This window comes from Odocoileus virginianus, chromosome 24 (assembly GCF_023699985.2).
Source record: "Odocoileus virginianus isolate 20LAN1187 ecotype Illinois chromosome 24, Ovbor_1.2, whole genome shotgun sequence".
NCBI classification, from domain to species: Eukaryota; Metazoa; Chordata; class Mammalia; order Artiodactyla; family Cervidae; genus Odocoileus; species Odocoileus virginianus.
In genome coordinates this window covers 30387749-30412803 of record NC_069697.1, presented here as the reverse complement: position 1 = coordinate 30412803, position 25055 = coordinate 30387749, and the positions used below count along the sequence as shown (strand labels likewise).

Below are 25055 nucleotides of genomic sequence, written 5' to 3'. Positions count from 1 at the left end.
ATCTGGGTTGCTTCCATGTCCTGGCTATTATAAACAGTGCTGCGATGAACATTGGGGTGCATGTGTCTCTTTCAGATCTGGTTTCCTTGGTGTGTATGCCCAGAAGTGGGATTGCTGGGTCATATGGCAGTTCTATTTCCAGCTTTTTAAGAAATCTCCACACTGTTTTCCATAGTGGCTGTACTAATTTGCATTCCCACCAACAGTGTAAGAGGGTTCCCTTTTCTCCACACCCTCTGCTTGGAGCATTTTAAAATATGTTTTAAAGTCTTTGTCAGATAATTTCAACATCTGTGTCTTCTTGGCTTTGATGTGTACTCATCATTTTTTCCCACATCAATTGAGATTTTCCTGGTTCTTCATATGCTCAGTAATTTTGGATCGTATACTGGATGTTTGGAATGTTGTGTTATTAGACTCTAGGTCTTTTCTAAATCCTGTAGATCATGTTGATATTTTTATTTTGGACAACTGACCCAAACTGCTCAACTTTTAAAAGACTGAAGGTTCTTTTGGTTATGGTTTCACAATCAATTTTACTTTCAAAGCTTTTGCTGCTATTCAGGTGTGTCCTGTGGATGCATCATGTAGCAGCTGGTCTGGGATTTGGGTAGAGTCTCTCCTTTAATTCAGTTCTCAGAGTCTTTGGTGGTGTTCAGGATTGGATCCATGTTCAGAGGTAAGTCTAGGATTTCGTAAAGAACTTTCATGGGCTTATGTTTCTGAACTCCCGTCTTTGCAATCTCCCTGGTACTTTTAAGTTCCCAGAAACCTGGGACTTTAGTTACTCTGTTCTCCCATGCCCTTGCCATGACTGTACTGAATTTGGCACAGATGGAAGATGCAGGTTGGTGGAGGGAGAGAAAGAATGAAGAAAACAACAGGCTTTTTGGAGAGAAACCCCTCTTCCTTGGAGAGAAAGTTCTCTCTTCCTCAAGAGTTTAGGTTCCTGTCCCTGTCACTGCTGCAGGATTACTAGGGGGCTGGGGAGCAAGAAAATGAAGAAACCTCAGGAGTTCCTCTGCTCTTTCTGAGCATGAGAACCCCTCTTACAAGAAGGTTTCTAGAGCTGTCTCTATTTGTGCTCGTCCAAGTTCAACCTTACGCGAGTCCAAGGAGAAACCAGGGTTAAAACAGCAAACTGTCTATTCAGTGGCACTTTCAAATCCTGGTCTTCATTCCTGATCCTCCTACCACTATTTATATTACAGAATCACCAACTAGCTGTACCACACATTCTGTCCAGGTCCAGGTCATTTAATAGCGACACACGTTGGAGTATGCTTATTTCACCTTACCCAGAACTACAATAAAACATTTTAATTGAAAAAGGATAAAATTAGAAAATTCACTTAATCAAAAAATAAGTAAGAAAAAACATTGGAAATTCACCACTCTAATAGAATTACTCTGTGCATTTGGCATATACAACTTTCCAGATATTTTATATACACATATATTAGTTTTAATATATAAAATTGGAATTGGTGTAGATTAGTGGTAAAAACATGAATGCTGCCTAATTTAAATTTCTTCTCTACTGTTAATAATTTATGTAATCTTTTTATCTTTAAAATGGATAACAAACAGGACCAACTGTATAACAAAGGGAACTCTACTTGATGTTATGTGGTAGCTCAGATGGAAGGGGAGTTTGGGGAAGAAAGGATGCATATATTTGTATGGCTGAGTTCCTTTGTTGTTCACCTGAAACTATCACAGCATTGTTAATTGACTCTACTCCAATACAAAATAACAAGTTTAATAATAATAATAAAAAGAAGAGAAAAAATAAACAAACAAAAAATAACTTGTGTGATCTTGAGCAAGCTACAAAATCTTTCCGTATAAGATAATCATAAATAAACATCTGTAAAATAGGAGTGACATCATCTGTCTACTTCACAGATAGTATGGGTCACTTTAGTTAATATCTGTAAGGCACTCAATAATGTTTAATACACAGTAAGTTCTATACAAGTGGACATGCTGTTATGTATGTTCTCTTTTTATTAAAAAGAAAGATCACTCTCTAACTCAATTCAACTAAGATGCATTGAGAACCTGTTATGTTGCTGTCATTAAAAAGTCAGAGACACTTTATTGATGTGTATGTGTATAGTGGTATATGGCCGTGGAAACAATGATTTGCTGGTCTATGATTATTAGTTCAAATTTTTTACCTTGGCAGAATTCAGAATTCAAATAGGCAAAGAAAAGTCAGAATCCTCTCTCAGGTCCAGCTGCATCCCCTGTGAATGTCTCTTCAGCATAGAGGAAGTCCCCTCTAAACAGCTAAGTAGGAGGAAGCTCAGAAATGAGAACTGGGGGTGACCTGGAAGTCACATACCATCCTTTAGTTCTGGATCATAGAAACTGGGGTGGAGATATGACTGTCCTTGAGTAACACGGAGAGAGCTGCTGTGAGACTCATTTTTCCTTTTGTTTTTTTAAAAATTTCTATTTTTCCTCCCCTTTTGGCCAGAAGATAAGGAGGATGGTGGGTTTCCGAACATGTTCCCCCAATACATGGCACCTTGGCAAGTTGAAGATTTTAAGCTAAGGGAATATAGATAAACAACAGGTATAGGAAGGTCACACTGACTTTTCCCTCTTCCCCAAAGGGAGAGGGAATCCAAACAAACAGGCCTTGATAATTTCCCCCCAGTTTGCTAGCCTAGCTTAAACCTTTTGTTCTACCATGCTTTTCCCCTACTTTCTACTCTTCATTAAACCTGCTATAAAAACGCTCAGGCTTAACCTTTTTTCCAGGTCTCCATTTTCTTATGAAAGCACATATGTCCCTTAAAACTTATATTAAATTAATTTGTATGCTTTACTCCTGTCAATCTGTTTTTGTCAGTTTAATTTTCAGACCCAGCCAGGGGTCGAGGGAAAGTTTTCCTTCTCTTAAAATATTTAAAAGAAACTCTAATTGTAAGTTTTGAAGAATTCTTCAGTGCAAAGCCATTTAGATTGGTGAGTTTCTATTTTATGAGCTCCTGAGGGCAATTCATATTTCAGCATTGTGAGTAATGATGTTCAGATCAATGAAGCAAAGTCAATAAGAAAATACCAAGAATAAGAAAAGTTGTTCAATATGGCCACCTAAAATGTTACTTTTATGCATATGTGTATACTTACATTTAATAAATAATAGTTATAATTACATAAAATACATTTAGGAAATATTTCCAAAGTTTTGATGTTTAAGGATTTGGTTTTAGTAATCTGGAAATTTTACTTATGTGTCATGAATATTTCATTTACTCATTGCTCCAGATAAAGAAGATGTACTGAAAATAAGTATTTCTACTGGTAATTTTTAAATGTTTTCTTTAAAAATATTAACATTATCATTAAATTTAAATTCACATTATGTTAATCTTCATACATTGACATTTAAACCAAGTGTATTCTGAAATAATGCACATTGAAAAATCTCCCTTTTAAAAAACAACAGGGAACCCTTCATGGTCGAGTGGTTAGGACTCCACACTTCCACTTCAGGGGGCATGGGTTCCATCCCTGGTTGGGGAGCTAATATCATGCATGCTGCACAGTGCAGCCAAAAGAAAGAAATTTTTAAAAATAAATAAGCAAATGTTTGGAAAATAAACAACTGTATTTCTAAGACCAGCAGCAAGTAGAATATGGACTTAAAAAAACAATGCACATATATTAAACGTTACAGTGGATGGATATTAAACAAACTGTAGGAAACTACAGTGATTTTAAAGTTGATTATTTTCCCCCCATTCTTACGATTCTTTTCTCTGATAAGGCTTTTATATAATTTTCCTCTAGTACCAATATAGCCAGAATTTATTGAACATTGTGCTGTGCTTTACATTTATTATTCTCACTTAATCCTCATCACAGACCTGCCTACTACTCTTATTATCTCCTCTTACTGACTAAGAAAACAGAAAATTAGAAATGTTAAGTAGCTTGCTCCAGGTCCCGTAAGTCAATGGAAAATACAAGGTTTTAAACCCAGGTCTATTGGGAGCCAAGAACTCCAGTAAATTACTGACTATGATGCAGAAATAAATACCCTGTGGAAATGTAAGGGACATGTTCAGTTTCTCCTGGGACAACCTCTTACTCCTGCATTTAATCCTTCCATCCTCATCTTCCCTACTTGATTTATATAAAGGAGTATTTCTCCAAGTAAAGAACACTTTCTTCTGACCCATGAAAGGGATAAAGAATGGAAAGACAGCTCGTGTTTTCCTTTGGGTAAGCAGCTATTTTTCAAAGACCTTTATCAGTCGTTTCAGCAAATGATGTCATGGTAGCCTGGTCTGGTATGTGGCAAGCACTCAGAAATGTCCATCTGACATCAGAAATGTCCATCTGACATGACCGCTCGGAGAACTATGTCCCTGTTTCTACTCTCTGAAGCGATTCTTCTTCTGTGTGGAGGCTGTTGTCATGCAAAACTAGGGTATCTTTGACACTGTCATTTTACAGATGTACGGTATTTTCCAGCTGCTAATCTTAGATGTGGAAATAATGATCTTGAGCTTCATTTCCCCCCTCTATTAGAGCTGAACCCTGTAATTTTGCTCATCAGATTTGCAAATGAAGGTTATCTTATACTGTTTAGCTTGGTTTAAACGTTATCACCGTGGGCGGTTATACTCCTCCTGTCATGCTGATGAGAAGCGTGCCTTGCCTGGCTGTGTTCACCAAGGCCTCCTGCTTGAAGACGGGCGGTGTGGAGAGGGTGCTGGAAATCAATGGATGGGATCAGTTAAGGAAGAGGATAACAGGGTCCAGAGTGCTTGGAATGCCTCCACCTCCCTGGTTCTTACGCATTTAACCATCAAAGAGTGGTTCTTATCACAGAGATTTACACTTGCCAACCATCATCTTAATTCATTTCATAAGCCCAATAGCCCTATCGAGATAGGTTTTATTATCCTCATTTTCTACACTGGGCAACAGTTCTATTAAGTGGAAATATTTGATTCAAGTGGGGTTTTCCAATTGGAAATCCAGACCCCAGTGCCCGTCACCCAAGGTAAAGGGCTGTGATGGGAACAAGTCCTACATGCTTCAGGCAGTCGTGCCTTCCTTCCCCGCCCCCTAACTGGCTGCTTCTCTCACTTCTTCAGCTCCTACACCCACTTGACTTCTGCTTCAGTCCTCCGGTTTCTTGCTGTTCCTGGAACATACCAGCTGCAGTCTGGCCTCAGAACTGTTGTGGTTGCTAGAATCCTCCTCCAGATAGTAGCACGGCTCATTCTCTCACTTCCCTAGAAGTGAAGTCAGTCATGTCCCACTCTTTTGCAACCCCATGGACTGTAGCCTGCTGGGCTCCTCCGTCTATGGTATTTTCCAGACAAGTGTACCGGAGTGGGTTGCCATTTCCTTCTCCAGAGGATCTTCCTGACCCTGGGATCGAACCCAGGTCTCCCGCATTGTAGGCAGACGCTTTAGCATCTGAGCCACTAGAGATGCCCTAGAGCACTACCCAAATATGATGTCATCAGAGAGCCCTTTTCTGGAAACCCCACACAAAATAGTGTCCTCATTACCCTTTAACCCAGGCCCTGAGGTTGGGGCGAAGTATACGCCCCAGGTGCAGACCAGCAATACTAAAATGGACTCAAACTCAGTCTGCTTTTTATTATCACTGTGCACCAGGAATTTGAAACATCAACGATGGAATACTCTTCCGAGAAAAAAACAAAAACAAACCTTTCCTTGGTCTAAGTTCTAGACAATTGCCATGATTACTTTTCTAAACATCTAAAATGCACACTTGAAATTAGCACATTTTAATCATTTATTCTTTAACAAACATGGTGTTCTACTTTTTTAAAAATTGAGACACAGTTGATTTACAGTGTTGTGTTAATTTCAGCTGATCAGCAAAGTGGTTCAGTTATATATACATACATGCTGTGCTGTGCTGTGCTTAGTCGCTCAGTTGTGTCTGACTCTTTGTGACCCCGTGGACTGTAGCCTGCCAGGCTCCTCTGTGCATGGGGATTCTCCAGGCAAGAATATCGGAGTGGGTTGCCATGTCCTCCTCAAACATACACACACACACACACATACACACACACACACACACACACATATATTCTTTTTCATTATGGTTTATCACAGGATATTCAATACAGTTCCCTGTGCTATACAGTAGGAACTTGTTGTTCATCCATGTTATATATACTAGTTTGCATCTGGTAATCGCTAAATCCTAATCCATTGTTCTCCCATCCTGTCTCTCTCTTGGCCACCACACGTCTGTTCTCCATGTCTATGAGTCTGCTCTTGTTTTGTAGGTAAGCTCCTTTTGTGTCATATTTTAGATTCCACATATAAGTGGTATCATATGGTGTTCATCTTTCTCTTTCTGACTTAATTTGTATGATCATCTCTAGGTCCATCCATGTTGCTGCAAATGGCATTACTTCATTTTTTATGGCTTAGTAGTATTCCACTGTATGTTATGTACCATACTTCTTTATCCATTCATCTGTTGATGGATATTTTGGTTGTTTCCAGAAATATGCTGTTCTACTTGAAAGTGCTTGGGCGTGTTATTCTACTTGGAAGTTACTTCAGAGAAATCTGAGCTATACAGTCAGCCTGACACAAGCAGACAGGATGATACACGTTGTTTGCAAGTAAATTTGTAATATAGTTCAGAGTCACTGAGCTTGCTTTGGGTGCTGCTGGTCATCCCAATCCTTGTGTGGCATAGACAAATTCCTATGCAAGGATCAATCATGGGAAATGATAAGTTAACAAATCTACCTATACTCTGTTGAACATGAATATGCAAAAGGGGCCTATTTGAGGAAGTCATTGACAAATTTGCAGATATTAAGGCTTAAAAACAGAAACCACAAATTTATTCATTTCTGCCACAGGACAATATGTCCTCTTTCTCATAAATATTAATATATTTATGAATTTTTAGTCCATTTTCCTGTTTTGCCTTTTAATTATCTTTAGTTTTTTGTTATTGTTCAGTCACCAAGCTGTGTCTGACTCTTCATGACCCCATGGACTGCAGCACACCAGGCTTCCCTGTCCCTCACCATCTCCCAGAGTTTGCCCAAGTCCATGTCCATTGAATTGGTGGTGCCATCCAACCATCTCATCCTCTTTATTTTACTTTTTATTGATGTGATTATAAATATGAAGTCTGACAAAGCAAAAATTTCACTGTGTGCTCTTCTTTTCTGGACATTATTATGTGTTTTATACTAGTTATCTATTGCCATATAACAATATTACCACAAACTTGGCAGCCTTTAAGGACACACATTGTCTCATCATGTCTGTGGGTCAGGATGAGGCTGGGTTGCTAGGCTAGGCTGGGTTCTTCAATTTGGGGTCCCCCACCACTGCAGTCAGCTGAGCTTAGGCTAGAGAAGGACCCATGCTCACGTGGTTATTGGCAAGGTTCATTCCTCATGGACTTTTGGACAGAGGGTTTCAGTCTCTTCATGGATATTGACCAGGCCAGAGGCTGCCCTCAGCTGTTTACTACCTGGGCCTTCCCAATGTGACCCTCAAAGCCAACAAGTGAGAGAAATGGGAGCAGGATTATGTAAGGTAATCCCATTCCATCACCTTCACCTTATTCTATTGGTTACCGAAAAAAGAGTCCAAAATGCAGTACTTGGGTGCAAGGGTGCAATCTCAAAAATGACAGAATGATCTCTGGTCGTTTCCAAGGCAAACCATTCAATATCACAGTAATCCGAGTCTATACCCCAACCACTAATGCCGAAGAAGCTGAATTTGAACTGTTCTATGAAGACCTACAAGACCTACTAGAACTAATACTAAAAAAAAAAAAATGATGTCCTTTTCATTATAGGGGACTGAAATGCTTAAGTAGGGAGTCAAGAGATACCTGGAGGAACAGGCAAGTTTGGACTTGGAGTACAAAACAAAGCAGAACAAAGGCTCACAGAGTTCTGCCGAGAGAACGCACGGGTCAGGGCAGCAGCCTCCTCCAACAACACAGGAGACGACTCTACACGTGGACATCGCCGGGTGGTCTACACCGAAATCAGACTGATTACATTCTTTGCAGCCAAAGATGGAGAAGCTCTATACAATCAGCAAAAACAAGACCAGGAGCTGACTGTGGCTCAGAGCATGAACTCCTTATTGCCAATTTCAGACTTAAATTGAAGAAAGTAGGGAAAACCACTAGACCATTCAGGTATGACCTAAATCAAATCCCTTATGATTATACAGTGAAAGTGACAAATAGATTCAAGGGATTAGATCTGATAGACAGAATGCCTGAAGAACTATGGACAGAGGTTTGTAACATTGTACAGGAGGTGGTGATCAAAACCCTGCCCAAGAAAAAGAAATACAAAAAGGCAAAATGGTTGTCTGAGAAGGGCTTACAAATAGCTGAGAAAAGAAGAGAAGTGAAAGGCAAAGGAGAAGAGGAAAGGTATGCCCATCTGAATGCAGAGTTCCAAAGAATACCAAGGAGAGCTCAGAAAGCATTCCTAAGTGGTCAGTGCAAAGAAATAGAGGAAAATAATAGAATGGGAAAGACTAGACATCTCTTCAAGAAAATTAGAGATATCAAGGGAATATTTCATGCAAAGATGGACTCAATAAAGGACAGAAACAGTATGAACCCAATGGAAGCAGAAGATATTAAGAAGAGGTGGCCAGCATACACAGAAGAACTATACAGAAAAGATCTTCATGACCCAGATAACCACGATGGTGTGATTACTCACCTAGAACCAGACATCTTGGAGTGCAAAGTCAAGTGGGCCTTAGGAAGCATCACCACAAACAAAGCTAGTAGAGGTGATGGAATTCCATTTGAGCTATTTCAAATCCTAAAAGATGATGCTGTGAAAGTGTTGCACTCAATATGCCAGCAAATTTGGAAAACTCAGCAGTGGCCACAGGACTGGAAAAGGTCAGTTTTCATTCTAATCTCAAAGAAAGGGATTGCCAAAGAATGTTCAAATCACCACACAATTGCACTCATCTCACACACTCAAAATTCTCCAAGCTAGGCTTCAATAGTACATGAACTGAGAACTTCCAGGCATTCAAGCTGGATTTAGAAAAGGCAGAGGAACCAGATATCAAATTGCCTACATTTGTTGGATCATAGAAAAAGCAAGAGAATTCCAGAAAAACATCTACATCTGCTTCATTGACTACACTTAAGCCTTTGACTGTGTGAATCACAACAAACTCTGAAAAATTCTTAAAGAGGTGGGAATACCAGACCATCTGATCTGCCTCTTGAGAAACCTGTATGCAGGCCAAGAAGCAAGAGTTAGAACTGGACATGGAACAATGGACTGGTTCCAAATTGGGAAAGGAGTACATCAAGACTGAGAATTGTCACCCTGCTTATTTAACTTATATGCAGAGTACACTATGAGAAACGCTGGGCTGGATGAAGCACAGCTAGAATCAAGATTGCCAGGAGAAATATTAATAATCTCAGATATGCAGATGACACTACCCTTATGGCATAAAGCAGAGAGGAATTAAAGAGCCTCTTGATGAAAGTGAAACAGGAGAGTGAAAAAGCTGGCTTAAAACTCAACATTCGAAAAACTAAGATCATGGCATTCAGTCCATCACTTCATGGCAAATAGATGGGGAAGCAATGTAAATAATAACGATCTTTATTTTTTTGGAGAAGTCACTGGAGATGGTAACTGCAGCCATGAAATTAAAAGCCGCTTGCTCCTTAGAAGAAAAGCTATGACCAATCTAGACAACATATTAAAAAGCAGAGACATTACTTTGCCAACAAAGGTCTATCGAGTCAAGCCTATTGTTTTTCCAGTAGTCATGTATGGATGTGAGTGTTGGACCATAAAGACAGGTGAGCACCAAAGAACTGATGCTTTTGAACTGTGGTGTTGGAGAAGACTCTTGAGAGTCTCTTGGACTAGAGGAGATCAAACCAGTCAATCCTAAAGGGAATCAGTCCTGAATATTCATTGGAAGGACTGTTGCTGAAGTTGAAGCTCCAATACTTTGGCCACCTGATGCAAAGAATTGACTCATTGGAAAAGACCCAGATGCTGGGGAAAATTGAAGGCAGGTGGAGAAGTGGAAGACAGAGAATGAGATGTTTGGATGGCATCACTGAGTCAGTGGACATGAGTTTGAGCAAGCTCCTGGAGTTGGTGATGGACTGCAAAGCCTGGTATGCTACAGTCCAGGGGGTTGCAAATAGTCAGACACCACCGAGCAGCTGATCTGAACTGAACTGATACAAATAAATAGGGAACCATCCCACAGAACTCTTGTTGGCATCATGGGTTATGAATCTGATTATAGCAAGAGAGAAGGACTAAATTTTATGAGTCCTGAAAGAGAGATGCTCTGTGATGTTGGTCAACTGAGAGAAAATCAGAGGTATACATTAGTGATAACACAGACCTTGCCTGAGTTTTATCCACTTTGTATGTGTGTTGGGGAGAAGTGTGTGGGGAGGATGAGGTTGTAGCAAGTACTTGGTGGCTTTGTCAAATATTACTGGATATTCAGGTTGAATATAGACTTGCAAGTTATGAAATCATTACTCACAGGTCGCCCAAAGCCCCTTAATCAATGGACATCTCCAAAGCATTTTAGACTTTCACAGTGTATTAATTCACTTTCACAGGGCTAAATCAACCCTGAATATTCATTCAAAGGACTGATGCTGGATCTGAAGCTCCAATACTTTGGCCACCTGATGCGTAGAGCTAACTCATTGGAAAAAACCCTGATGCTGGGAAAGACTGAAGGCATGAGGTGAAGGGGGCAACAGAGGATGAGATGATTGGATGGCATCATCAACTCAATGGACATGAATTTGAGCAAACTCTGGGAGTTAGTGAAGAACAAGGAAGCCTGGTGTGCTGCACTCCATGGGGTTGCAAAGGGTCAGATATGACTGAATGACTGACTACAACAAAGCTAAATAATAGCCTTATTTTTAAAATCAGAAACTTCAGCATAAATTTATGTGTCTTTCATGCTTACATGCTTCACAGCTGGCATTAGCCAAGGCTCTTTTATACAAGAGACATCGTGTTTTATTATTATAACCATTCAAAAAAAAAAAAGGTCTGTTGTGACAACTTCAGATTTCCTTTACAAGGAAATATCTATCTTGGCCTCATGGAACATTTGGAACTATGTCCCTTATAAATAGAACTTGCACTATTTAGCATCATTCTTTTCCAAAATTTCCATAGTTCTTAGTTCTAGGAACTGTAGTATGAATATACTCATTCTTTTGAAAAATAAAGAGTTCTTCTACTGCAGATCCAGGTACTCTACAAGGTCTGGCCTCAGTACCCCACTTTAACCTTCTTAGAAGTAGAACATTCATTCATACAAATAAACATCCATATTTAAAATTAAGCCTCTGGAAAAGGTCTTTGTAGGGAAGCGACTCACTTGTCATAAGCCCCTTATTCTCCTCTGCCCTTCCTCTTCTATCTGCCTGGAACCTGAATGTGATGGCTGGAGCTCCAGCAGCTCACCTGTAACCACAAGCACATGATGACTAGGAGAAAAGATAGAAGAAACAGGGCCCTGAAAATATCATAGAAACATCAGACCACTCCAGGAGGCCTACTTTTTTTTATTATGCAACAAAAATAAATAAGCATTCATATTTTAAAAGCCACTGTTATCTGGATTTTCTCTTATATACAGCCAAATTTAATTCCTCATTGAAAAGCACCTGCTACTTTTTTGGATTTTGTCAAGTAGTTATCTCATGAGCTGCACTCAGTCTGTAATCTCAGAGAAAATAATTCCAGAACATGAGTATGGCCAAATTTTAAACTATTTGATTTTCTTATCCTTTCCATTGCTGTCATGACAATACTGCTTTCATAGACCTACAAGCTCAAAAATAAATTTTCCACTGTTGGTCTTTTCATTTAAGAAGGTTAGAATAAGGACCACTGGAGAGACCCTGTGGAATACTATAGTTTATGTCAAGAAAATCCTGAGAGTGTTTTATATATTTCTATAAATCAAAGAAATGTTATAATTAAAGTGCTCTCCTACAATGATGGAGAACCTGGCTGAAACCATATTGCTGAATTCAAATCCCAGTTCTGCCATTTACTAGCTATGTGATTTGGGCACAATATTTAATATCTCTCAGCTTGAGTGTCCTCTTCTACAAAATGGGATAAATAAGAGCACCCCCATCATAGAGCTGTATGAGGAATAAAAGTACATAATTAGTGCTTGGTAATGGTTAATAGTATCACAGTCTATCTTATAATTACTTTTAACTGTGTTTTTATCCCTCTAGTTATAAGCTTTTTCAAAGCAAGAATATGTCTTATTTATTTTTGTGCCCTTCCCACCCATCCCAGAGAGAGGAAAGTGGGTGGCCCATAATAAATTTTTAGTACATATGTAATATTGAATTGAATAATTTGCTGTATTTTATTATCTAGCAAATTCTTGATTCAGTTAGAAGGATGGCTGGTAAAAAAACAAAAAAAGAATTTTGGGACCAATACCATACTTATCTACATAGTAATAAATCTTACAAAAATCTGCAGTATTTATGCAAAAAGAAAGCCATCAAATTTTAACAGTAGTGTGACTGTTTATTTTCCAGATTTCCTTCACTTGACATATATAACCTTTGTAATTAGAAAAATAACTAATCTTTAAAAATCTATTTCAAGAAATAGCAGAGTTTAGAGTAGAAGAAAAAGGAATGAGATGCATATTAGTAAATTTGATTTCTCAATAATTTTAGTTCATTATGCCTTCCAAAAAACCACAATGACCTAATATAATTGAGTTTGAAAATTCTCAATAAAGTGACATATTCTGATAAATCTGTAAGAAGAAATGGAGGCACAATCTTTGATTTAGAAAGTAAATATCTAGTGATCATCTGAGCAAGGAACACCATCTTTCACAAAGTAAACAGCATGCAGCTGTTTCCATCCTGCTGACTGTAAGAAGATTATCATACTCAGAATGGAAATTCCAGGAACCTACATTCTAATTAACATGGAAATGAAATCCACAAAATAAATATGTATCCAAAGCGTATGCAATCCCAGGGTACATGGAGACAGATGCAGATGGACCTAATCTGCACTAGAAACATGAGTGTGTGTCAGGGAACACTGCATGGAAAGCTGACATTCGATCCAATTAGAAAAGGCAGAGTAAAAATGATGAAAGCAATTTCCTTTTTCCAGTTAAATTAGGCATTCAAATAACAGGCTACTCTTTGACCTTCCTGGGAAGGGTAAGGATGGTTTCAAAATGGTAATTAAATGAATAACCAACCAACCTACTCTTGCAATTGCTTAATAAGTAGGATTTAGGGAAATACATTCTACACTGAAAATCAGCCAAGAGGGAATCTTTAAGAATTTCTCAAATGTGTTCTTATTGTTCTTATTTATCAATTTTTAATTTGAGGAAACAGAAGGATTAGTAACAGCACCAAACCAAACTGAATACGATGTCTGTTAGAATTAACAGGTCACTTTCTGCTTCTTAGTAACGTGTATTGTAGCTGCTAAAGAAAGGTATTTTGTTGTTTTTCTTTTGATAGCACTTCTGGGTGCTTCTCCAAGGTCCTGCTTGAAATAGTTGAGAGCATCCTTGGCATTTGCAAAGGTACGTTATTTCTTTAATCAGACTGGCGACTTTTAGGACTAGAATTTAAGAGCTCCCTTGATTCTGCCGTAGGTTATAATTCCCAACTACTGAGACTTTCAGCAATGGACATGCTGCTGTTTCATCCAGCAGCCTGTGCTTGCAACTGTATGGAAGTTAAATCAAATCTCTTTTCTTCCCCATTAAATTCTAAGATGTAAGATAAAAGTAGATATAAACTAAGTTATTAAGACATATTTAAGGCTATTTTTGACTGATACATACATCTTTTTTGCTCCCATCTTCTCATTCAGATTCAACAAACATTTATTAAGCATTTATCATGTATCATGTACTGAGCTCCATGCTGTGGATTTCAGGAAATCTTGACCTTACAATCAGAGGAAATCTGAAGACATATCCTGAATTAGCTGTTGTGACTCAAAATCATGAGTCCTTTAAATGTCTGGATTATTATACTAGCATGTAACTTTAATTAATAAAATAAATATTTGAAGTTATATTTAAGTATTATTATAGAAATAATGTGTATGTATATATGATTCTAAGAATTCAAACAAAACAGATGGTATAAATGAAAAGTAAAAGTTGTCTATCCCTTTCCTCCTTTACTCCCATTTTTTTTCCCACTGAAACACAGTGTGCTATAAAAGTGACTATAATACTATGTAGCTCCTCCTGCCAAGATATAGGGTTCCCTTGAATCTGGGATGACCTTGAAATTTACTGTAATAGAACATTTGGAAGCAGTAACATTTGAGTTCCAAACCTAGGCTCCAAGAGGACTTGGAGCTCTCTGTAAGGTGCAGGACATTCATGAAAGAAATCAAACAAGACACAAATAAAAGGAAAGGTATCCCATGTTCATGAATTGGAATAATTAACATAATTAAAATGTAAATAGTACCAAAAATAATCTATAGATGTAATATAATCTCTATCAAGAATTCCAAAGGCATTTTTTGCAGAAATAGAAAAAAACACTCCTAAAATTTATGTGGAAACACTAAAGACCTTAAACAGTCAAAGAAATCCTAAGAAAGAAGAACAAATCAGGAAGTATCACACTTCCTGATTTCAAATTATACTACAAGTCTATAGTAATTTAAAAAGTATATTATCAGCATCAAAACAGACAACTAGACCAATGAAACAGAACTGAGAGACTAGAAATAAAACCAAGTATATACAGTCAACTAATATTTGACAAAGGAGGAGAGTGAAAAAGTTGGCTTAAAGCTCAACATTCAGAAAACTAAGATCATGGCATCTGGTCCCATCACCTCATGGGAAATAGATGGGGAGACAGTGGAAACAGTGTCAGACTTTATTTTTTGGGGCTCCAAAATCACTGCAGATGGTGACTGCAGCCATGAAACTAAAAGATGCTTACCCCTTGGAAGGAAAGTTATGACCAACCTAGATAGCATATTAAAAAGCAGAGACATTACTTTGCCAACAAAGGTCCAGCTGGTCAAGGCTATGGTTTTTCCAGTGGTCATATATGGATGTGAGAGTTGGACTGTGAAGAAAGCTGAGCGCCGAGAAATTGATGCTTTTGAACTGTGGTGTTAGAGAAGACTCTTGAGAGTCCCTTGGACTGCAAGGAGATCCAACCAGTCCATCCTAAAGGAGATCAGTCCTGGGTGTTCATTGGAAGGACTGATGCTGAAGCTGAAACTCCAGTACTTTGGCCACCTCATGTGAAGAGTTGACTCGTTGGAAAAGACCCTGATGCTGGGAGGGATTGGGGGCAGGAGGAGAAGGGGACGACAGAGGATGAGATGGCTGAATGGCATCACCGACTCAATGGGCATGAGTTTGAGTAAACTCCGGGAGCTGGTGATAGACAGGGAGGCCTGGAGTGCTGTGATTCAAGGGGTCGCAAAGAGTCGGACACGACTGAGTGACTGAACTGAACTAAACTGAACTGAAGAATACTCAATTAGAGAAAAGACAGTCTCTTCAATAAATGGTGTTGGGAAAGCTGGATATTCACATGTAAGAAAATGAAACTTGACTCCTTACACCACTCACAAAAATTAAAACTCAGAATGCATTAAAGATTTAAATGAAAGATCTGAAACCATGAAACTTCTAGCAGAAAATACAGGGAAAAAAACTCCTTGATGTGATATTTTTTAAATCACACCTAAAATACCAGTTACAAAATACAAAATAAGCAAATAGAACCACATAAACGTAAAAGGTCTCTGCACAGCAAAAGAAACCAATCACAAAACAAAAAGATAACTTACAGAATGGGGAAAAAATTTGCAAATCACATAATCAATAAGAGGTTAATATCCAAAATTATAAAAAATTTATACAACTCAGTAGCAAAAAAGCAAACAGTCCAGTTTAAAAATTGGCAAAGAACATGAGTAGACATATTTCCAAGGAAGAAATACAAAAGGCCAACAGGTACATGAAAAACTCAACATTATGAGTCATTAGGGAAAAACAAAACCGCAGTGAGACATCACATCACACCTGTTAGAATGGTCATGATCCACAACATAAGACAGGACAAATGCTGGTGTGAATGTGGAGAAAAGGGAATTCTTATATGCTGTTGATGGGATTATAAGTTGGTACAGACTTTGGAAAACAGTAATAGAGCTTTCTTAAAATTTTTAAAATAAAGTTAAGAGATCTGGCAATTCCTCTTCTGGGACGATATCCACAACCTTAACTCAAAAAAATATGTGCACCACTATGTTCACAGCTGCATTATAGCAGTTCTACTTATAATAGTCAAGACATGGAAACAACCTAAATCCTAATCATCTATCAATGGATGAATGGGTAAAGTAAGGAAATATTGAGGACATATATATACATGAAGTATTACTCAGCCATAAAATAACAAGGAAATCCTACCGTTTGCAACAACATGGATGGACCCTGATGGCATTATGTTAAATGAAATAAGTCAGACAGAATTTTGGACTCTGTGGGAGAAGGCGAGGGTGGGATGTTTCGAGAGAACAGCATCGAAACATGTATATTATCAAGGGTGAAACAGATCACCAGCCCAGGGTGGATGCATGAGACAAGTGCTCAGGCCTGGTGCACTGGGAAGACCCAGAGGGATCGGGTGGAGAGGGAGGTGGGAGGGGGAATCGGGATGGGGAACACATGTAAATCCATGGCTGATTCATGTCAATGCATGGCAAAAACCACTACAATATTGTCAAAAATTAGCCTCCAACTAATAAAAATAAATGAAAAAATAAAAGAAATAAGTCAGACAAAGAAAGACAAATACTGTATATATGTGTAGAATCTAATAATAATAATAAAAAGTCAAACTCAGAAAAAGACCTCAGATTTGTGGGTACCAGAGGTAGGAAGGGAGTGGAGGGGAGTTGGAGGAAACTGGTCAAAAGTTACAAACTTCTAGTTATAATTTAAATAAGTACTAGGAATGTAAGGAACAGCATGATGGCCCTATAGTGGTTAATACTGCTGTAAAGTATGTAAGAATTGTACCTATAGAAAATTTTTATCAAATATTTTTATTGTACCTATAGAAGATGAGAGATGTTAACCAAACATATTGTGATAATCATTTTACAACATATATAAATCAATCCATCATGCTGTATGACTTAAACTTACACAGTGACATGTGCCAATTATTCTCAATAAAATTGAATGGGGGAGATGCCTTGCAGCTTCCTATATTTTGTTATTGGAACCATGCAGTCACTAGGTGATCATGCCCAGAAGAATCTGCTGGAAAATGAGAAACCACTTGAAGTAAAAGAGGAGTTATCACAACTGAAGTCCTCCAACCAGCCCACCCCCAGCCAGCCTGATCAGAACTGCTCTTATGAACCCAGTCCAAAGACCAAACTGCAGAGTCATGAACTAAAAAAAAGTTATTTTGAGAAACTAAATTTTGTGGTAATTTGCTATTCATCAAAAACTAAAAAATACAAGAAAGCTATAAGGACACCTGCAGGCTATGAGGACACAGGAACACCTAAAAATGCATGGAATAATGAAATGGTAATGGAAGTCAGGAACAAGCCGATGGCTCAGACAGCAAAGGATCTGCCTGCAATATGGAGACCCACGTTCAGTCCCTGGGTGGGGAAGATCCCCTTGAGAGGGGAATGGCAACCCACTCTAGACTCTTGCCTGGAGAATTCCATGGACAGAGTAGCCTAGCAGGCTACAGTCCCTGGGATAGCAAAAAGTTGGACACGACTGAGCGACTAACATACACAATGGAATGTGTATAGATGTGTGGAGGCCACTAGGTCCCTGGGGGTGTAGTATTGTGCAACTTTCATGTGAGAAATACAGGAAAATTGGGGAGAGCAGAGACAGAACAAAGTAATGAAGGGGTTTTGATCTTGTACAAATATGTAAATTCAAGCATGAATCCTTAAGCATCCCTCAGGCACAGTGCCCACCCACCCACGTGTTTGCTGTCAGTTTAAGCAGACTCTTGCTACTCGCCTTCTCCACCTGATAGTAATGCTGTGTAGACTGGTCTGTTTCGGAATCAGCAGAGAGAATTCTAGTGATGGTGTGACGGTGTTTATAGATTGACTCAGCTCTTAAGCAGGAGAAAAAAAAAAGGAATTATCAATATCTTGGTGTGACAAGAGCAGATTGGAGCCAATCTCCTCAACCTTGCTGAGGCCAGCTGGCCTGGAATGAGAAATCCACACTCAGTACTGCCCAGAACAGAAGACAGCTGAAGAGATGCCTCTCCCAGCAAAGAGGCAGATAGATCCAGGCCAATATTCACGTAGTCTGTCCCAATGTCAGATCTGGAAATGGGTTAAAGAGAGATGAGATTGTTATGGGTATTTGGTAGAACCTTGTAGGAAGAGTTTCAGTGTGTGGAACAAGAAGGGCAGTGAGGGAAGAGTTCAGAGGTAAAACTCAGAAGACAGGCTTTCAGGAGAAAGGGTTTGACTACAGTAATATTGGCTTGAGTGGAAGAAAAAATCTCTGTGGCAAGATTAACAAGACTACAAATATTGCCATTAAATATACAAATATGCAATTAAATATACAAAAATGCCATTGTATATAAAGTGACTTTCTCTCTCTCTCTTTTCTTTTTTTTAAATTTTTCTTCTGTTTTTACCTTTTCCTGGAATTAACTTTTTATTGTGTATTGGAGTATAACCAATTGATGTTGTGATAATTTTAGGCGAACAGCAAAGGGACTCAGTCATACACGTACATGTATCCATTCTCCCCCAAATCCCGCTCCCATCCAGCCTGCCCCATAACATTGAGCAGAGTTCCATGTGCTAAACAATAGGTCCTTGTTGGTTATCCACTTTAGATACAGCAGTGTGTACAGGCAACCATAATTCATTCTCTCAGCCTGTGAGTCTCTTTGTGTTTTGTAAGTAAATTCATTTGTATCATTTCTTTTTAGATTCCACACATAAGGGATGTCATACAGTATTTCTCCTTCTCTGTCTGACTTACTTCTAAAGTGGTTTTCTCTTTATCTGGAAGCTTTCAGGATCTTTTCTCTATCCTTGGGCTTTCGAAATTTCACAATGATGTGGCTTCATGGTGGACATATATTTCATTCATTGAGCTGAGTAATCAGCCCAGTCTTTCAACCTGGAGACGTGTACTTTATTTTGGAAAAATGTCTTCTATTGTTTCTTTGATAGATTTCTCCCTACTATTTTCTCTGTTTGGAACTTCCATTTCCTCTTTCTCACGTATCCACTTTCAATTTCTATCAGCTATATTTCAATTTACAGCTTTTGAGGTTTAGATTAGAACACTTATACATTGTTACCTAAACATGTTTTGCCTTTAAGGTTGATTCTGAAAAGTGCAAACAGAGTATATCACCCACAGTACGTGAGTATATGACCATTATTCACTGAAGGATCAAGTAACGTGATTCATTGAAAAAAGAGAATGTGATTCCTCTGTCAGTATACTTCTACAACTTCAAAGAGAATGTAAAGGATCTACTTTCCTTACATTGCATGAACTTCTCAGAACACTACCACATTTAATTTGATTCATATTTGGATCTATACTTTCTTCTAAACTATATGTTTTTCTTAGAGCTTCTACTTGAGTTTGCTGGAGAAATAGAGGGAGTTTCTATTCTTCTAAGGGAATATTTGCTTGAAAATAGGAATAAAAATATTAATAACCTTTAAAAATCTTGACAACTGTTAAATTTAAAAATACTCAAGGGACTTCCTTGGTGGCCCAGTAGTTAAGAATCCATCTGCCAATAAAGGGGACACAGGTTTGATCCCAAGTTTGGGGCCCCAAGGGGCTTGGGGACTTTGATCCCAAGTCCAGCAAGTTTCCACATGATACGGGGCAACTCAGCCCATGCACCAAAAGCCTGAGTTCACGTGCCAACAGCCTGTGCTCCATCACAGGAAAAGCCATTGCAATAAGAAGCGTGTGTATTTCAAAGAAGGGTAGCGCCTGCTTGCAGCAACTAGAGAAAGCCCATGCACAACAACAAAGACCCAGCACAGCCCAAAATGTAAAAATAAATAAAATTTTTAAAAAAAACAGTGAATTATGAACCGCAATATATAACATTAAAAAAAAAATTCTTGAGTATTGTCCCTATTTGCTTGTCTTGTTTCTCATCAGTTAGATGACTATTTGGGTAGAAATGTGACTTGATATCCTCAACCTAATACCCAATCTATGTTTAACTCTGGGAAATAAAAACTGTCAAGTTCAGATGTCCTTAAAATTTCAGGAAGAGTGCTGTAAGGCAGAATGTCTTTGAGAATCAATCTCTTTTTTTATGTGAAGCATACAAAACACTGAAAACATAAAAAAGAGACAAGCTATAAAGACGTATTTTTCTGTGAGCATATCTTTTGTACGTACATTGTAGAAATTATCCCCAAACATTGCCAGTAACTTCTTGATGTCAGCTCAACTGGTGCTAGCCTTGAATCTGAGCCAACTCCGGGAGATGGCAAAGGACAGGGAAGTTTGGCGAGCTGCAGTCCATGGGGTCACAAAGAGTTGGACGTGACAGTGACTGAACAACAAGTAGAAGGCTATAAGTAACACATCAACTGTTATTTTGATTAAGGAGAAGAAGGGAAAGTAGCTTACTTTATACTACCCACTGTCCTGATGCCTTTAGATGCAAACACTATTTAATAGAACAAATGTTATCACATATAATTAATTCTATTATTATTTTATATTTAAATATTATTACATAATATATTTGCTTAAGATCAAAAGAGTTGGTCCACCTTGTCAGAGAGTCAAGACTGCTTTCTCCTCTGCTTCCTTTGGTTAACCATCATGCCATCTGACCCTGTTCCTGAAAGCGAAAGTGTTAGTCACTCAGTCATGTCCAGCTCTTTGTGAATTCTCTGGATGGCAGCCCACCAGGCTCCACTGTCCATGGGATTTTCCAGGCAAGAATATTGGGATGGGTAGACATTCCCTTCTCCAGGGGCTCGTCCCAACCCAGGGATTGAACCCAGGCCTCCTTCTCCAAGGAGGTTCCTTTGTTTTACAGATCTTTGTTGATTTCAATAAGTGAACTACAAAACCCTAGGCCCCCAATAAAAGCAGAAGCCCAGGCCCAAAAGCATTCTCTTCCTACCTAGGACCTCATTGTAGGAGCCCAGGTATGTGCTATGCAATTTCTAGGCCTTGTAAGTAATAATCCTTTATTCTTTCAAAGTTTCTTGATAATTATTTCTGAAGGGTGTGTTGCAATCATAAAACCACAGGGCTGGTCCAGCCACAACAGTGTTTTTTAGTAAGCTTCGATGGGCACAAAATAGAACCACATTATGTAACAGGCTCCCCATTCTGTCTCTCAATGCCTCCCACTGCTCTTAGTATTGGTCCCTCCTTCCAGCTTCTCTCTCAGCTTAGACTTTTTGACCCTGAAATCTGCCTTAATTCATCTCTCTCAAAATGTCTAATGCTGCTCTTGAGTCTGGTAATATTTAATGTCAGCTTTCTTCTTGAATAAATGAATGTTTTCTAAGGAGTCTAAATTCTTCTGACTTGAATCCCAGAATACCAGAGCCAGAGGGGACCGCAGTCAACCAGACCACTGGTCTGTGGCATTTGAACTTATAGAGACTGGAGTTGCTGCAAGTCTTGAAACTAACATACACTTACAGATTTTTTTTCTGCCCCCCACCAGACAACAAAATTGATGCCTTTACACATGCTATCCATAACTTCTTGAAATTTAAAAGAGTTTTCATACTGTAAAAATCTAAAAACTACTGATTAATTCCATTTACAAATTAAAACAAAAAAATGTCCAAAAGCTGGACTTGCTCAGTGTCACAGACTGAATTGGGATCATGTTGGGTTCCCACCCATCAGCCCATTGTTCTTTCAAGTATCCCACCCCCCAAATACCACAATTCTCATAATTTCATAGCAGCTTCCACAGACTCTATTGCCAGGGGGAATAGTGTCCCCATCTGGCTCAGACTGAGTTGTGAGGGAGCAACATTTTCCTCCAGAGCAAATGTTAAGCTTTGTTGAAAAGTATTGCCAGACTATAATAAACAAATAAATATCCTCAGAGAGTACACTAGTATTTTAAAAGAATTGCTCCATCTTTTTTTAGCTAATCTTATCTTGCTCGCTGTCCCAGCCATGGGTGAATAAGAAGCCAAGATCCTGGAGGAACACTAATCCTTCCCTTGGGTTCCAGAAGCTCCCTAGATCAATGAGTTGTTTATACTTAGGCTGATTTGACTTGGATTTGGGGGAGTAAACTCAGAGCTCACAAATAAATGCCTCGGAGCCCTCCCAGCCTGAGATATGGTGGTTACCCAAAACACCTTATGGCTGAGGCTGCTCAATCAGGAAAATGAAGGACAAGAGCACTTACGTTGGGACACCCACTGCCCAACACGCTTTAGTGCTGATGACGGGCACTGGTTGGGAAACTGAAATCATCTATTACAAGAGTCTCTGGCCAGCTGACTCCATGATACATGACTCTGTAGAGACCCCATGTTAGTCCCAGATATTTCTGAATTTCATTCCTTTTCAGAAGGATCTTCTCTCTAAGTACCTGAGGATAGGAAAAAAAGATTTTGTATAATCGCTCTGTCATCCTTCATTTTAGTGAAAAAAGAAAATTGATTTTGAGATTTCTGTTGTGTAAAGCACTTGATGTGAAACCTCTAGTTATAAGGTAATTTAGAAAAAGAAAGAAGTTTACTGGTGAAATCTATCATTTTCAATTCACAAGAGCAAGAAAGAAAAATAATAATAAATAATATTAGGTTTCCAGTGTAGGGACAAAGTATTGGTAAATGTCAGGTGGAAATAAAGAAGAAAAGAGAACACAAAGCAAGATTATAGTTTGAGAAAGATGTGGGAAAAAGATACAAAGCCAGAAAGGAAAATAGGAACTTCTTAGTGATAACAAAGGTTCTTAAAGATAAAAGGTACCAATTAATCTATACAAACAGAGGTAACAACAGCAACAAAAGGATGAAAATTTGTTGACACTATGATCAGAAATCTCAGGGGTACAACGTTGTAGTTAAATTCTGCCTTTTGATTAAAAAAGGTCAGAAAAAGAGATTTGGGGAAATAAGCAAGGGAAACTGTGTGAAATGAGTTGTTGATAAAATAAAAGCCAGTATATGAGAAACGGTGAAATATCTTTCAACCACTGTCTCTATAACACACATTCTAAGTTGTTAAAAGAGTTAGTAGCTTTAGATAAATTCTAATCATTATGATAGGGAACACTTCAGATGCTGTATTTCAGAAAGTTGTCAAAGAGTTCTTTAAGATATTAGAAGGAGAGGGGCAAATAGGTGGGGTAAGCTCGACTATATCCCTCGAACGAGGCACTGTGCGACTCCGAGGCTCTATCAGCTAACGATTTCTGTGGTTTCCAGCAACAGGGAGGACAGGATGGAGGAGATGTGGGACTAATGGTTCTGGCCTGCTGGGAACGGGACTTCTAAAACGACAAATATGTCTGGAAGGCTGTGGTCCAAGGCCATTTTTGCTGGCTATAAACGGGGTCTACGGAACCAAAGGGAACACACTGCTCTCCTGAAAATTGAAGGTGTATATGCTCGAGATGAAACTGAATTCTATCTAGGCAAGAGATGTGCTTATGTGTACAAAGCAAAGAACAACACAGTAACTCCTGGTGGAAAACCTAACAAAACCAGAGTAATCTGGGGAAAGATAACTCGAGCTCATGGAAACAGTGGCATGGTTCGTGCCAAATTCCGAAGTAACCTTCCTGCTAAGGCCATTGGACACAGAATCCGTGTGATGCTGTACCCTTCGAGGATTTAAACTTCTTGAAAATAAATAAAAGTGTGGATTTGTCCTGTTGTGCTTTTGTTAAAAAAAAAAAAAGATATTAGAAAGAAAAATAAGAAAAAATGAGCATACGTGGACCTAATTTTCTTATTTTTACTCTCCGTCCTGAGAAAGGCCTCCCTGGAGGGCATTTTGTTAAGTGAAATAAGCTTCTTTATGATGACTGCTTTAAATCCTTGTCAGATAATTTGACCTCTCTGTCATCTTGGTGTTGGTATCTATAGATTTGTCTTTTTTCACTTAGTTTGAGTTCTTCCTTGTTCTTGGTGTGATGAGCGATTTTTTAAATTGAATCCAGAAAATAAAAAAAAAAATAAAATTGAATCCAGGACATATGGGGCATTCTGTGAGGAACTGTTGTTGTCATTGCTTCATCTCTAAGTCATGGCCAAATCTTTTGCATCCTTATGGACCATAACCCACCAGGCTCCTCTGTCCATGGAATTCTTCAGGCAAGAGTACTGGAGTGAGTTGCCATTTCCTTCTCCAGGGGATCTTCCCAGCCCAGAGATGGAACCCACATCTTCTGTATTGGCAGGGGGTTCTTTACCACTGAGCGAGCTGGGAAGCCTCTGTTAGGAGACTGATCTTATTTAAGACTTCCTTGTCTCTGGCTTCCTGTGGCATCACTGTGTCGGGGTAGGGGACGGTGGGGAAGCAGGGACCACCTCTTCACTGTCAGTTGGGGATAGGAGCACAGGGTTCCACTTGGCCTTCGTGGACCCCTGAGGTGGGACTCCTCTTTACTGCTGGGTGCGGGTGGGAGTTTGACTCTGCACTAGGCCAGTAGTGATGTTATCTCTCTGGGTGGGCAGCTTGGAGGTCTTCATGACTGCTCCTCTCACAGCCTCACTGACATGTTGCTGCAGACATGCAGTAGGACCTCACTACTGCCAGGCAGTGGGGGAAATCCCGACACCCCAATAGACCTCCTTCGACACTTTCCCCGGGGATGGGGATGGGGGAAGGGCACCCCACTGGTGACAGATGGCTGTCTGCTGACCTCCACTGACAGCACGAGAGGAGGCCTCATTATCTCCCAGGGCTACGGATGAATGTCCTGGCTCTCTAATCTGCCT

The 25055-nt window shown here is 39.1% G+C and overlaps 1 protein-coding gene across 1 annotated transcript; it reads left to right on the top strand.

Moving 5' to 3' along the window:
• Positions 1 to 23561: 23561 nt before the first annotated feature.
• On the top strand, positions 23562 to 23988 carry LOC110150223 (large ribosomal subunit protein eL33). Its single transcript, XM_020913148.2, has one exon. The coding sequence runs from the start codon at positions 23617 to 23619 to the stop codon at positions 23947 to 23949; it is 333 nt and encodes a 110-aa protein (XP_020768807.1). The 5' UTR covers positions 23562 to 23616; the 3' UTR covers positions 23950 to 23988.
• The last annotated feature ends 1067 nt before the right edge of the window (positions 23989 to 25055 follow it).

What these genes read in the sequence shown, in the direction of transcription:
- LOC110150223 (XM_020913148.2), top strand. Translation starts at nt 23,617, where the DNA reads ATGTCTGGAAGGCTGTGGTCCAAGGCCATTTTTGCTGGCTATAAACGG.